General features: G+C 36.8%; 1 protein-coding gene across 1 annotated transcript; it reads right to left on the minus strand.

Annotated features, from left to right (window-relative positions):
* Nucleotides 1-912: 912 nt before the first annotated feature.
* LOC139852249 (uncharacterized mitochondrial protein AtMg01250-like) lies at nucleotides 913-1,512 on the minus strand. The gene has a single exon (XM_071841489.1). The coding sequence runs from the start codon at nucleotides 1,510-1,512 to the stop codon at nucleotides 913-915; it is 600 nt and encodes a 199-aa protein (XP_071697590.1).
* Nucleotides 1,513-13,707: the final 12,195 nt, after the last annotated feature.

Here is a 13,707-nt window from a genome sequence, read left to right on the forward strand (position 1 = left end):
CACCCTAAAACCCCTTTTTCTGACCAAAATAAAATTTGATCCAGATTCTTAAAACCTTATCATTAGAAATTAAATCTCAAGACGATTCCAACGATAGTTTATTCATCAAAAACGGAGTTACGGTTTGAAAGTTACGCCCTTTTTCAATTTTACCAAAAGCTGACTAGTGCTCAACCGCGTGGCTGAGATCTCACACGTGCGGTTGAGCCCTCAACCGTGTGGTTGAGCCCTTAAATGCGTGCTCAACCGTGTGGTTTAGTCCTCAAATGCGTGGGAGCTGATGAACAGCTACAGCTCGCTATTTTTCGCGTTTTTGACTCCAAATCTTGATTTTTGCAAGTTCTAACACCAAAACCACTTCATAAGCATCATATAAACTATATAGCAACTATTTATAATATCAACTAAGCATAACTAACACAAATCATGAAGATTCAAGCTTCAAAATACATAAAATCCATTTTACACCCCAAACCCAATTCCTATGAATTAACACACGAATTCAAGCATACTAACCTGGATAAATGCTTACTAGGATGATATGATTCAGTTCCTAAAGCCTCTTGATTCAATTTTTAGCTTGGATTAGATTAGGGTTTGTGAAGGTATGAAGTTTAGGTACGTTCTTGTTTTGAGAAATATCTAGAAATGAGAAGAAAGAAGCAGACTGTACTCTAAATGGGTTATTAAAACCCATACCCCACAACACACGGTATTTATCAGCTATCTAATATCTTTCGTACTTAATTTGGCAACTCTAACGGAGTCCAAATTCAATAAACGAACCATTTCTGTGACCCTTGTCACAAACTGGTCTTAACCACATATTCTATTAATAATAAACATATTATTAAAATAAAAGTATATTTTAAACACAAATATAAACCTAAGGGCAATTAAGTAATATTACTTTTAACCCCAATTTTGGTCTGTTACAGACACCGTACGTGCCTTCCACTTCGAAAAGCGTTTCTCAAACTTAACAATTACCGGCTTCCAACTATCACATTTATTATATTTTGCACCAACCGGAAGGCTCAAATAAGTAAACGGTAACGATCCCATATTGCAATCATAGCATTTAGCAATTAAATCTACCTCAGCTTTATCCACCCCGATACCATTTAAACTACTTTTGTGGTAGTTTACTTTGAGACCCAAAGTTAATTCAAAGCATTTGAGTAGTTTCATGAGATTACGGATATTCGAATCACACCACTTACCGAAGAAGATAGTGTCATCCGCATATTGGAGGTGTGAAATGACAATCTTATCACAACCTATCTCGACACCTGAAAACTTATTTCTACTCACAGAAGTTTTATTTAGCGCATTTAGACCCTCCGCCGCAAGAATGAAGAGGAAAGGTGAAAGAGGGTCACCTTGTCGCACACCCCGTCCTAACTTAAACTCCTCTGTGGGGGAGCCGTTTACAAGAATGGAGATAGAAGTCGATTTAAGACAAGATAAGATCCCATGCCTCCATTTGGATCCAAACCCCATAAAAGTCATTACCTCCAATAGAAAGTCCCAACTTAAGGAGTCAAAAGCTTTTTCGAAATCGACTTTGAAGATGAAGCTTTTTCGAAATCGAATTTATGAATATTCACTTGCTTTGTTTTTTATGCCTTAAAATTTATTCATCTACGTAATTCAATATGAACAAATATAATCAAAATATACGTACAAATGATCACAATGTAAAGTTTGTTATACTCGATGATTGTTTCTTCAAAATATTAATTACTAATGTACACTGATTTATCAGTCGAGTCTTTAAGGTTTTTTTTATGTAGATTCTTTCCCCAATAATCAAACGTTACGGTAATGGTCCATCTGCCTAAAAACGTGTGTATACAACTAAATAGATATTGAGATTATATATTTATATTTGTCAAATCTATGTTTAGTATTAACTTTAACAAGTGGTGTTCTAGTGACGTAATATTACAGTTTTTTTGGATGGTTTTAACTTGGGATTTTTCAAAAAATTTTGAAACATCATTAAAGGGGACTTATTAGAAGCGGTTAATTGGTTTTGGACAAATGGAGAGTTTTCTAAGGGATGCAACGCTTCCTTCGTTTCACTTATCCCGAAGAAAGCGGACCCGTTATGTTTTGGGGTTTATAGACCGATTTGTCTCATTGGAAATTATTACAAAATTATCGCGAAGATGTTCTCTTTGCAATTTCGAAAAGTAGTTCCTAGTTTAATTGGTCCAGAGCAAAGCGCGTTTCATGGTGGAAGGTATATTCTCGATGGGGTTTTAGTTACGAACGAGGTGGTGGATGAACTTAAAAGAAATAAAAGGCACGGTATCATTTTTAAGGTGGATTTCGAGAAGGCATTCGATTCGGTTAATTGGAATTACTTATTGGAGGCTATGAAGTGCATGGGATTTGGTGAGAAGTGGCGGAAGTGGATTAGTGTAACAACCCGTTTTCAGTTACATGTTATTTTGGACATCATGTGAGTACAAGGTGGGTAATCGTATCTTTTGACCCCAAATAAAGTTGGAGTTAATGTTTTATAACCTTACCATTGGAAAATAGACCTTATTACGTTTCCAACGATATTTGATTCATCAAAAATGGAGTTACGGTCCAAAATTTACGACCAAAGCAAGTTTCAACAAAACAGTCTTAGAGTGGCACGCCGTGCCAAGAAGGTGGCACACCGTGCCAAAGAAATATCACCAAATTCAGAAGATAAGTGGCACGCCATGCCAAGGCCTGCATCAGCACCTTTTCCGACTCGTTTTTGAGGGTATTTTAAGGGCATTTTGATCTTTTCGCGTGTTGGTCAGATTCTTGACCACAAAACCACCTCCCCACTCATTTTATCTCATTTCCATCTTATCTCATTCCATCTTTTCTCTCTACCAAATACAAAACCCTAACATAATCAACGAGCAAATTGGGTAGGATGAAGGGTGAATCGATCTTTGGTGCAAGAGTTAAAGTGGTTCCTCTCGTCCGCGGCTACATTTTGATACTAGTGGTAATTCTCGAATCCGAATTTCATTTTCTTGATTATTGTTCATAATTAGGGCTTTTGCCTTGAATGTTCTTGAGTAAACCCCACTAGTTCATAAATGGGTGATTTAGACTAGTGTCGGGTGTGATTGACCCTCGTTCGTGGAATTTAGGTTGGTTAATATTTTAACCTAGATTAGAGTTTGTAATTGGTGTTTAATCACTAGTTTAGGTGATTATGGAAGTATGAAAACTAGTTGGAGGTATTGATTTGGTTAATTTTGGAAACGGCTCAAAATAAGGGTTTGTGAGTGGACTTTTGGGGAAACCGAGCGTTTAACACTTGTGGTTGGATAGTTGGCATTATTGGAACCATTATCACTCTAGTTAGTGATTATTGACGAGTTTGGACATGGGTTGTGCTTGGAAGTGCAATTGGGTCAATATTGCACTAGGTGTCAATATGGGTTGGTTTGTAATCCACCCTAATCGTGTTGTTTGTTATGTGTTAAATGGGATAGGTACTTTCTATTGGCGATTGAGGATTGTGATATTGCGTCCATCTAGACGACAAGGTGAGTGTCAATATACTATGTGCATATGTATGTATAGGATGGGTGCGGGTTGGGTGAAGTGATCCTCGGCTATAGAGCTCACTTCACATATAGGTGGATTTGATGGACTTGTGTAATAGGTCCAATTGGCACGGTTGTGCATTTTGGTTGACCACCTTTGGCGAGGTGCACACTTTATGTGTACGTTATCACATGGGCTTATGTTTTGGATAACCCCGATGATGTGGATTTATATAATCCTGAGACCGTGGTTTATGGTTTGGGACGTGAATATCAGGTTGTTCGTATTCACAATATTTCGGGTAGTTACGATTGTCCCTTTTGGTTGGACTTGTAGTTTGGGGTAGTGAATATCGGGTAGTTCGAATTCACTAAGGCTCGGTTTGCGCATCCATCCTCGGTTATACTATGTAGTGAAGGTAGTGAATATCAGGTTGTGCGTATTCACTAAGGCCGGGTTACACGGCTATCCTTAAGGTGATTAAGGTTAAGTGGTTAACCTTGGGTTGTAGGTCCGTTGATTATATATTTATAAATATGTTATCGATATTGTTGTGATGTAGCTAACCCTACGGGCGTAGCTTGATGGTGTTGTTCATATCGTCGTTGGTGTACTTACATTGTTGATATATTAGTTTATTGTATAGCGATCGTACGGTATGCTTAGATTAGCTTGCCCTTATGCCTGGACTCCGGTATGTGCTATTTGATTGTTATTGTGTGGCGTGTCCATTTTATGCATATATATGTATGTAGTATATTCTCACTCACTAAGCATTAGCTTACCCTCTCGTTGTTTACATTTTTATAGATTTGCAAGGCGGATGTGGCAAGGGTAAGCGTGGGGACTAGTGAGCTAGCGTGTTATGCTTAGAAGACTTGGCTTTTGGATTACATAGGATTGGGTAGTTTATTCCCATTCACCATGCTCGGACTTTTGTCGGAACTTACGTAGTGTCTCTTAATTATGTAACCGGATTTGATAATTATGAAGTTAAAATATGTAGTGTATGATGCTAAGGTCTTTTGAACTAGTCGGTGTTTTAAATGTTCGTGGAAATTATAATCATGATGTCGAGCTAATAGTACTAAATCACTATGAAGAAAATAAAAATTTTTATGGGACAGTTTAATGGTGGATTGGGTTGTTTCAAGTGGTATGAGAGCATGGTCTAAGGATTTAGGTGACTTGAGATATGTGTCTAGACTTAGACTTCTATGTGTGCTTATTTGCTGCGGGACTTGTAGGAGTACGGGTCGGAACGGGAATTTGGTTAGTGCCTTAGCATGTAGGTGAACTAACTTGGATTATGGCTTGTATCATGATATTATATTGTGTATGTTTATATTACGTTGTATAACAACCCTCATTTTTCTGTTCTAAAATGACCAAAATGCCACTAGGGTTTCATTGACTGATCCGGTGGATTTTCATCAGGGTTGTTATCCAAAACATATTAAATGTTTATTAATTAATGCTCGTAATTGAAAACTTTGAACCATAACCCTAATATTAAATTAGTAGTAATATTATAAACCCTAACTCTAATTAAATTATTTTGTATATATATAACTCTGTAACAAAACTATATAAAGTTATATAATTAGTTTCATAATTCAGATATGGTGTGAAATATCTAAATTACCAAACTTGATGTAATAAAACTTAAAGTGGTAAATTAAAATAATTAATTAAATTAATTGTAAAAAAATATATAAATTATATATATAAAAATAAAAGCCGTATAAAATAATAATAATAATAATAATAATAATAATAATAATAATAATAATAATAATAATAATAATAATAATAATAATAATAATAATAATAATAATAATAATAATATGTATATATAATGATAAAAAAAAGGCGGCCAAGTTAAAAAAAAAAAAAAAAAAAAAGAGAATAGGCAAAAAAAAACTTGATCACTAAGCTAACCACTAATCCTAATCTAATCCTAATACTTCTACATTAATCCTTGATCACCAAGTAATTCCTAGAATCCTAGTGTGATTACAACTTGCTAAACTCATCTATAAATAGCCTCATGATTCCCCATAATTTGCATCACAAATAAACCACAAAAATCCCTCTCTTGTTCCCTTGTTTGGTCGACTAATTCCTGCAGCCTCCAAACCCTTTTAGTCGATAGTTTTTAAACCCATCATCATCCTTTTTAGTCGACTACAACAACACCCAAATCCACCTGCTGCAGTCGACATCTAACCCTCCACCAAACAGCTCCTTTTCGCCATCTTTGTGCAGTCTAAAATAGCCCATAAATTCGACTGTTTTGCCTCTGTTGTGTTGTGATTTTCGAGCCACAACACCTGCTATTTGCAGCTATAAAATCGCCACTCAACAGCCCAAAGTGCTCCTGTTTATCTGCTTGTTTTGCTCCTGTATTCCTGCTGCAATTCGTGACCCAAGTCAGCCCAAAAAGTCGATTGTTGCTGTTGTGTTCCTGCTATTTCTGTGCAACGAAAATAGTCCAAGAAAAACTCCTTGTTTGATCGTGATTTGTGCTGTTGGGAGTCTGTTTCCATTCGAGTTATAATCATCATCTTTTCTTGATCTCTACCTTATTGAGGTATACCTAAAATCCTAGCTTAATCTTGCTTTTAATCTATTACTTTTAAGTTGTTTATAAGTATTATGTTATAAGTATTATGATTATGAATTATGAATTAAGTATGATCATGAAATTGGAATGGTTAATGATAATGATTATTTATAAAGTTAAAAGATATAATGAAAGATTATGATTATTGATTAATAAGCTAGTTAAATAAATGAAGTATTATATTTATAAGATTAAGGTTGTTAAATTATGATTATGAACTAGTTTATGAATATGATTAATAAGATTGAGCATGATTGAATTAAAAGTATTATGAATAATTATTAAGATTGATGATTAAAGGTTTAGGAAGTTATGATGATCATAAAACTAGTTTAATAAGTTAAAGATTATGATTTTATGTGATAATGAATATGAATAAGGTTACAAGTATGATAAAAGACTATGAATATGAATAATTATTATGAATCGTGATTATGATTAGATTATGAAGTATTAATAATTTGAATAAGGATGATGGTTAATAAGATTAGGGTTAATGGTAGAGGTTTAGGATTATGATTAATTATTATAATAAAAGGTTATGATTTTATGTGTTAATGATTAATGAGATAATGATTATTAAAGGTTAAAGATTATGAATGTGAATAATTAATATGATTCATGATTATGATAAATAAGTTGTGATTTTATGTACATGAAGATTAGTGATAATATATGAAAGAGGATTAGTAAATAATAATGATAATAATACACACATGCATGCATGCAAACATACGTACATATGTACATATATATATTATAGGTATATGCTTGTGTATATATGTATATATATACATACGTGTATATGTATGTGTGTATATGTATGTATAAGTACGCGTGTGTGTATGTATGAGTGTTTGTGTATGTGTAGGTATATGAAGTTATTAAAACATAAAAAGTAAAGTAATATAAGTGTATATTTATGTACCATCTTTTTATTTATATATATATAACACTTACATATAATATATACATATATATCATATAAGTATAAACATATACATATGATACAATAATAAGATATACATATAATGTAGTATTTAATATACGCATGTATCGATAAGATTACTTAATGGTTGATTAATTAAAGAATAATACTATTATTATTATTATTATTATTATTATTATTATTATTATTATTATTATTATTATTATTATTATTATTATTATTATTATTATTATTATTATTATTATTATTATTATTATTATTATTATTATTATTATTATTATAACTTATAAACCTATGTATATGGTAACACTTTAATCACACTAAGTTATATTATCTCCTATATATATAACTATTAAAGTACATAAATTAATTCGTTATGTGTATACACCTATAACGTGAAGGTTATATTTAAAGATAACGTACAAAGTCTACAAACATCACCGCTACTTGTGGCCTAGGGTGGTCCTTGTTGCCTTATGGGAACCGCTTGTAGATTTCGAATGCCATGACTTAGATTCTGGTCAAGAATTCTGGGCGCCGGTAACAACAGATCATTCAAGTGACTTGCATGATAGCAACGAAGTTTGGGCAAGATTGTACAACATATTTGTGAAGAATTATAACCCGAACTTCCTAAACTAGAAACTTACTATAAGTGGAAGCTTTCCATAAATAGTAGGTTTTCAAAATAGAAACTTTTGAGAAATAGGAACTTTTCTCGAAAACCGTCACTGTTAATATAGTTGCTATATTAATAAACAAACTTTATGTCTGTTAGACATTAACTAATCAAAGATTATATCTCTAGGTTGAGATCTCCGATCACTTACTCCGTTCATTCTTCTTTGCGTGGAATAGCTTACTTGCTACTAAGGTGAACTTCATAGCCCCATTTTTACTATTTATTAACTGTTTTACAACTTATGGGGTGAGACACATGCTTGCTTTTAAATGATTTACAATTTAGACACAAGTACCTAAACTATTTGATATGCAACTTCGTGAGACTTTTGTTAACTTGTATTAATTATATCTTTACATGCAAATCCCCACCATAATATCGTTAATTGCTCGAATTGAAATGTTGCAAGCTTAATTATTGTAAGTAGGCCTATTGAGAGTGACGTCTCTACCCATTGACCTATCGTCAAGGGGGTACATAATAATGATTATCGACACCTGTACAGTGTCAGGGGTTTCTATGTTTAGCTCGATATTATAACTCATGGCATGTCAATATTTTGATGTTTTGAACTAAACCTTGTGGTCTAAAAACTTATTGACTATATAAACCTATGATGTTCACTCAACCATTGTGTTGACATTTTAAGCATGTTTGTCTCAGTTGAAGATTAGCTTATGTGCTGCCCTATGATGCTTAGCTAGCTGTTGCATTGGAGTCCACATATTTAGAACTTATCATTTGTTATTTACATATGAATTTCATTATGTAAAAAATTATTATGTTTCCGCTGCAAATCAAATTTTGTTAAAACGTCTCATGTAGAGTCGTTCTCGCTTATATATACTTGGGTTGTGGTATTGTGAATTCATATTTACCCCGACCCTATTTGGGGGTATGACACGTTGTATTTTGCGTTTCTGAATATCATCGAGCAAGATAGTCATTGTACTAACGAGTTGAGACGGCTTGTGCACGTAATAATGACTAGCTGCCATTGTTACGAGTACAAATCGTGTCTAACAAGTGATGTAAGACGATTGTTGAGCAAGATAGGGCGATGTTGCGTTTGTGGTTTTACGCGTTCGTTGTTTAATCGTTTGCATTCTTTAGAATGAATACGAGAAGCGGGACTTCGAGGACGAATCAAAGCGACGACGATGAGTTTAACGCTAGAGTTGAGGCTGCCGTTGCGGAGCAATTGGGAGCGTTACAAGAAGAAATGGATAGGAAGTATTCCGAATTTCGAAGTAGTGGTGAAATGGAGCGTTTTCATAAGAGCTTCATGACGACTAACCCTCTAATGTATGATGGGAAACCAGATCCTTTGATAAGCACAACTTGGACCTCGGATGTCGAAGGATGTTTTCGCACTATTGAATACCCTCCCGAGAAGAGGACAAGACTCGCTGCTAGCTTGTTGTGGGGTAGGGCGAAGGATTGGTTGGATGGTAAAATTGATATTGTTAGTGGTGAATTGTTTATAGGGTTATCGTGGGACGATTTTAAGAAGGAATTCTTCGAGGAGTTCCGGACACAAGCTGATTTGTCGGATTTGTGTGATGAGTTATGAAATTTGCGACAGGGATCTATGGACTTGAATACTCTTAAGACGAGCTTTATGGCAAAGGCTCGTTTTTGCCCGGAGTATATCGGGAATGATCGTATGTTGATAGGAGATTTCTATCGAACGTTGAATGATGACCTGCGGAACAAAATTAGCAGAGGTCAAGTGAATTCGTCTGCGGAGTTATTCTCCATGGCTAGGGGTTTCGAATCACATTCGCGATTGATGGTTAGTGAACCTTCAAGTAAGAGAAGGTTTGATTCGTATGGTGCTCCAAGTAAGAAAACTAAGGGCGCAAGCTCAAGTACGGGTAATGTGGGGAAAGGCACGACGAGTTCTCGTGCACCTAGATGTTTCAATTGTGGTGTTAGGGGCTACAAGTTATGGGAGTGCACAATGCCGAGAAGTAATGACGGAATGTGCTACTATTTTCATGAAGAGGGACATCGCAAGCCGGATTGTTCCGAGTTGGCGACGGCGAATGCCGCGAGGAGACATTAAGCTCCTTTTCGTTTTTAATAAATATGTCCTTTGATTATTTATTATGTGCCGGTGAGTTCGGGTTTGTGAATGCATTGTGTTGTGCGTATTATTGTTATGGGTGACATTCCTAATGGAATTACCCTATGGTGACGTTTTGATTGACAGACGAAGGGCGTAAGACTTGGTACAACCAAGCCTTCCTTAGTGATTGGGAAAAAGTTTCTACCAAGCCATGGAAACGGGCTTTGGTGTTCGGATGTCAGTGCGTGTTCGCTTTCATGTTAAAGTTCGGGTGGATGGAACCCATGAGATCGAGTGTTTTGATCTCAATGAAAGTTGGTAATGGAGTCTACGGGACGCATTGTTAGGTGACTCTTTCATACCTACTAGCGTGGTATTCGACTCCGATGGTGTTGCGGTTACATTGAACTTAGGGTACCGGCAAGAAACCCTTAGGTGCTTGAGTGACGGTGTGGAAGTTACAAGTGGTAGCAACTCAATGATTTGCTAGAGTGATACTTGTACGGTTGGGTAAGTACTTCTGTTGAGGTAGCGAAGTGTAATCCGAAACCCATCGTATGCTCAAGGTTGGAGCAAGGTATCGTGATGGGTATATTATGCAATACAAGACGGATGGATCTTGTCTTTCTTTAGCATGTTGGTTGTATGAGTCTTGGTGAGACGGAGACGGACTCGACGGTTGACTAAGTCAACAGTGAGTGGATAGTGGTTTCACGGGATACTTATATCTCAATGATATGGTTATGGAATGGAGTTCTAAGTGGGGGAGTCTGTACTCCCGCACAGAGAAGTTTTTAGTGAGTTGATGTTGGCTGGAGCCCGTACAGATTCGGGGCTAGTGTTGACATCTACATGGTCGATTGTGGTAAGAGTACGATTTGGATCAAATTGTACCTATGAAGTTGGATTTAAATTATCACCGTGGTGGTAAAATGGTGAACATCATTGAGAGATGATGGACGTGTTCGACGAGCAAGGTGAGATCCCCGGTTAAGGGATGTGCGTGTTGGATTCTCTTATAGAGAATTATTGTTTTGTGCCTATGTGCGATATAGGTGGTTCTTGCTCGATTGTGATGGCGTTGTGTACGCGTACGTATAATGCGTGTGCAAAGATTCCAAGTGAGTGGAATGTTTCTAAGTATGTGTATATACTTGTTGCTCGGGGTGGATGGTTAGTGTATTCCGTTAGGATTCACTATGGTGTGTGCAGTGCGCGATGCTACACTACTCGTTGAGTGAGGCCAAAAGGGCGTGTGTGAGATTGGTGAGTTACGGTCGTTGACTCGGTCCGCTAACTTCATCTTGGGAGTAGTGTTATATCGGCATGGTATAACATTATCGGGAAATGAGAGTACTGGTGGGAAATGAGAGTACCATTCCTTGTGTTGTGATTTGGGAAGTGAATATCGGTTTGCACGTATTCACAATGACTCGGGTTGTTGCGGTCATCCCATTTGTTGGAAATATGGATTGGGTTGGTGAATTTTGGGTTGTTGCGAATTCACTAAGGTTCGGGTTGTTTCGACCATCCTCCATATATGTTTGGGCTCAGGTTGTTTTGACCATCTTTTGTGTGATTAGTGATGCAATAGCCGTGTTTCGCTCACATGTTGTTGAAGGTGTGACAATAGTCATTTTTATGCACCTTGGGATTGGCGTTGCCATAGCCGTTTTGGATGCTAGCGGTTTTAGCCGTTACTTACGATTTTACGATAGTTGCGTATTAGCTGTGTTTGCACACTACAAGGGATGTTAAGTGGTAAGTCTTATCCGTAAGGATTCACTTTTATTTCGGTCTTCATCGGTTAGGTTGTTGACCTTATTTTGGTATGTGGTTATTTTTAGCATTGTACTTGGTATGGGTACGCTAAGGAGTTGATATCTCGGTATGAGATTGGTTGAGTTTTTCCCGATGTGGGTGATTGAGCAAGTTTTAGTGCTCGGTTTCATGGGTTTGATAAATCGTGGATGACGATTTAGTTGTCAATGGTGATTCATTGAAAAGAATTGCCTAGAGAAGTTGGAAGGAAACACGATGATCCCACGTATGCAAAGTGATCATAGTAGACTTCGGATGTTGTGTGCATTGCATGTCTCAGAATGCGTGCAAGTGTGTATATGGTAAATGGAATAATCTTTGAGTTATCGGTAAACGCGGTGGAAATCAGAGTAGAACGTTGCGTTGCAAGAAAGTATGACCGATAGGATGCAATGGTGACATCAAAGGGGGTGTAGAGTTGTGTGAGAACTCGAAAGGTTGAGGAAGGAGAATTTCCCTTGTTCACGATGAGGATTAGATCACGAGGGCGTGATCCACTTTAAGTGGGGGAGAGTTGTAACAACCCGTTTTCAGTTACATGTTATTTTGGACGCCATGTGAGTACAAAGTGGGTAATCGTATCTTTTGACCCCAAATAAAGTTGGAGTTAATGTTTTATAACCTTACCATTAGAAAATAGACCTTATTACTTTCCAACGATATTTGATTCATCAAAAACGGAGTTACGATCTAAAAGTTACGACCAAAACAAGTTTAAGCTAAACAGTCTCAGAGTGGCACGCCGTGCCAAGAAGGTGGCACGCCGTGCCAAAGCAATATCACCAAATTCAGAAGCTAAGTGGCACGCCGTGCTAATTGAGTGGCACGCCGTGCCAAGGCCTGCATCAGCACCTTTTCCAGCTCATTTTTGAGGGTATTTTAAGGGCATTTTGGTCTTTTCACGTGTTAGTCAGATTCTTGACCGCAAAACTGCCTCCCCACTCATTTTATCTCATTTCCATCTTATCTCATTCCCTCTTTTCTCTCTACCAAACACAAAACCCTAACATAATCAAAGAGCAAATCGGGTAGGAGGAAGGGTGAATCGATCTTTGGTGCAAGAGTTAAAGTGGTTCCTCTCGTCCGCGGCTACATTTTGATACTAGTGGTAAGTCTCTAATCCGAATTTCATTTTCGTGATTATTGTTCATAATTAGGGCTTTTTCCTTGAATGTTCTTGAGTAAACCCCACTAGCTCATAAATGGGTGATTTAGACTAGTGTCGGGTGTGATTGACCCTCGTTGGTGGAATTTGGGTTGGTTAATATTTTAACCTAGATTAGGGTTTGTAATTGGTGTTTAATCACTAGTTTAGGTGATTATGGAAGTATGGAAACTAGTTCGAGGTATTGATTTGGTTAATTTTGGAAACGAGTCAAAATAAGGGTTTGTAAGTGGACTTTTAGGAAACCGAGCGTTTAACACTTGTGGTTGGATAGTTGGCATTATTGGAACCATTATCACTCTAGCTAGTGATTATTGGCGAGTTTGGACATGGGTTGTGCTTGGAAGTGCAATTGGGTCAATATTGCACTAGGTGTCAATATGGGTTGGTTTTTAATCCACCCTAATCGTGTTGCTTGTTATGTGTTAAATGGGATAGGTACTTTCCATTGGCGATTGCGGATTGTGATATTGCATCCATCAAGACCACAAGGTGAGTGTAAATATACTATGTGCATATGTATGTATAGGATGGGTGCGGGTTGGGTGAAGTGATCCTCGGCTATAGAGCTCACTTCACATATAGGTGGATTTGATGGGCTTGTGTAATAGGTCCATTTTACAAGGTTGTGCGTTTTGGTTGACCACCTTTGGCGAGGTGCACACTTTGTGTGTACGTTATCACATGGGCTTGTGATTTAGATAACCCTGATGATGTGGATTTATATAATCCCGAGACCGTGGGTTATGGTTTGGGACGTGAATATCGGGTTGTTCGTATTCACAATATTTCGGGTAGTTATTTTTGTCCCTTTTGGTTGGACTCGTAGTTTGGGGTAGTG

The sequence above is a fragment of the Rutidosis leptorrhynchoides genome, chromosome 1 (genome assembly GCF_046630445.1).
Source record: "Rutidosis leptorrhynchoides isolate AG116_Rl617_1_P2 chromosome 1, CSIRO_AGI_Rlap_v1, whole genome shotgun sequence".
Lineage (NCBI taxonomy): Eukaryota > Viridiplantae > Streptophyta > Magnoliopsida > Asterales > Asteraceae > Rutidosis > Rutidosis leptorrhynchoides.

Coding starts and splice junctions, on each gene's coding strand:
- LOC139852249 (XM_071841489.1), bottom strand. CDS start 1,512: ATGACTTTTATGGGGTTTGGATCCAAATGGAGGCATGGGATCTTATCT.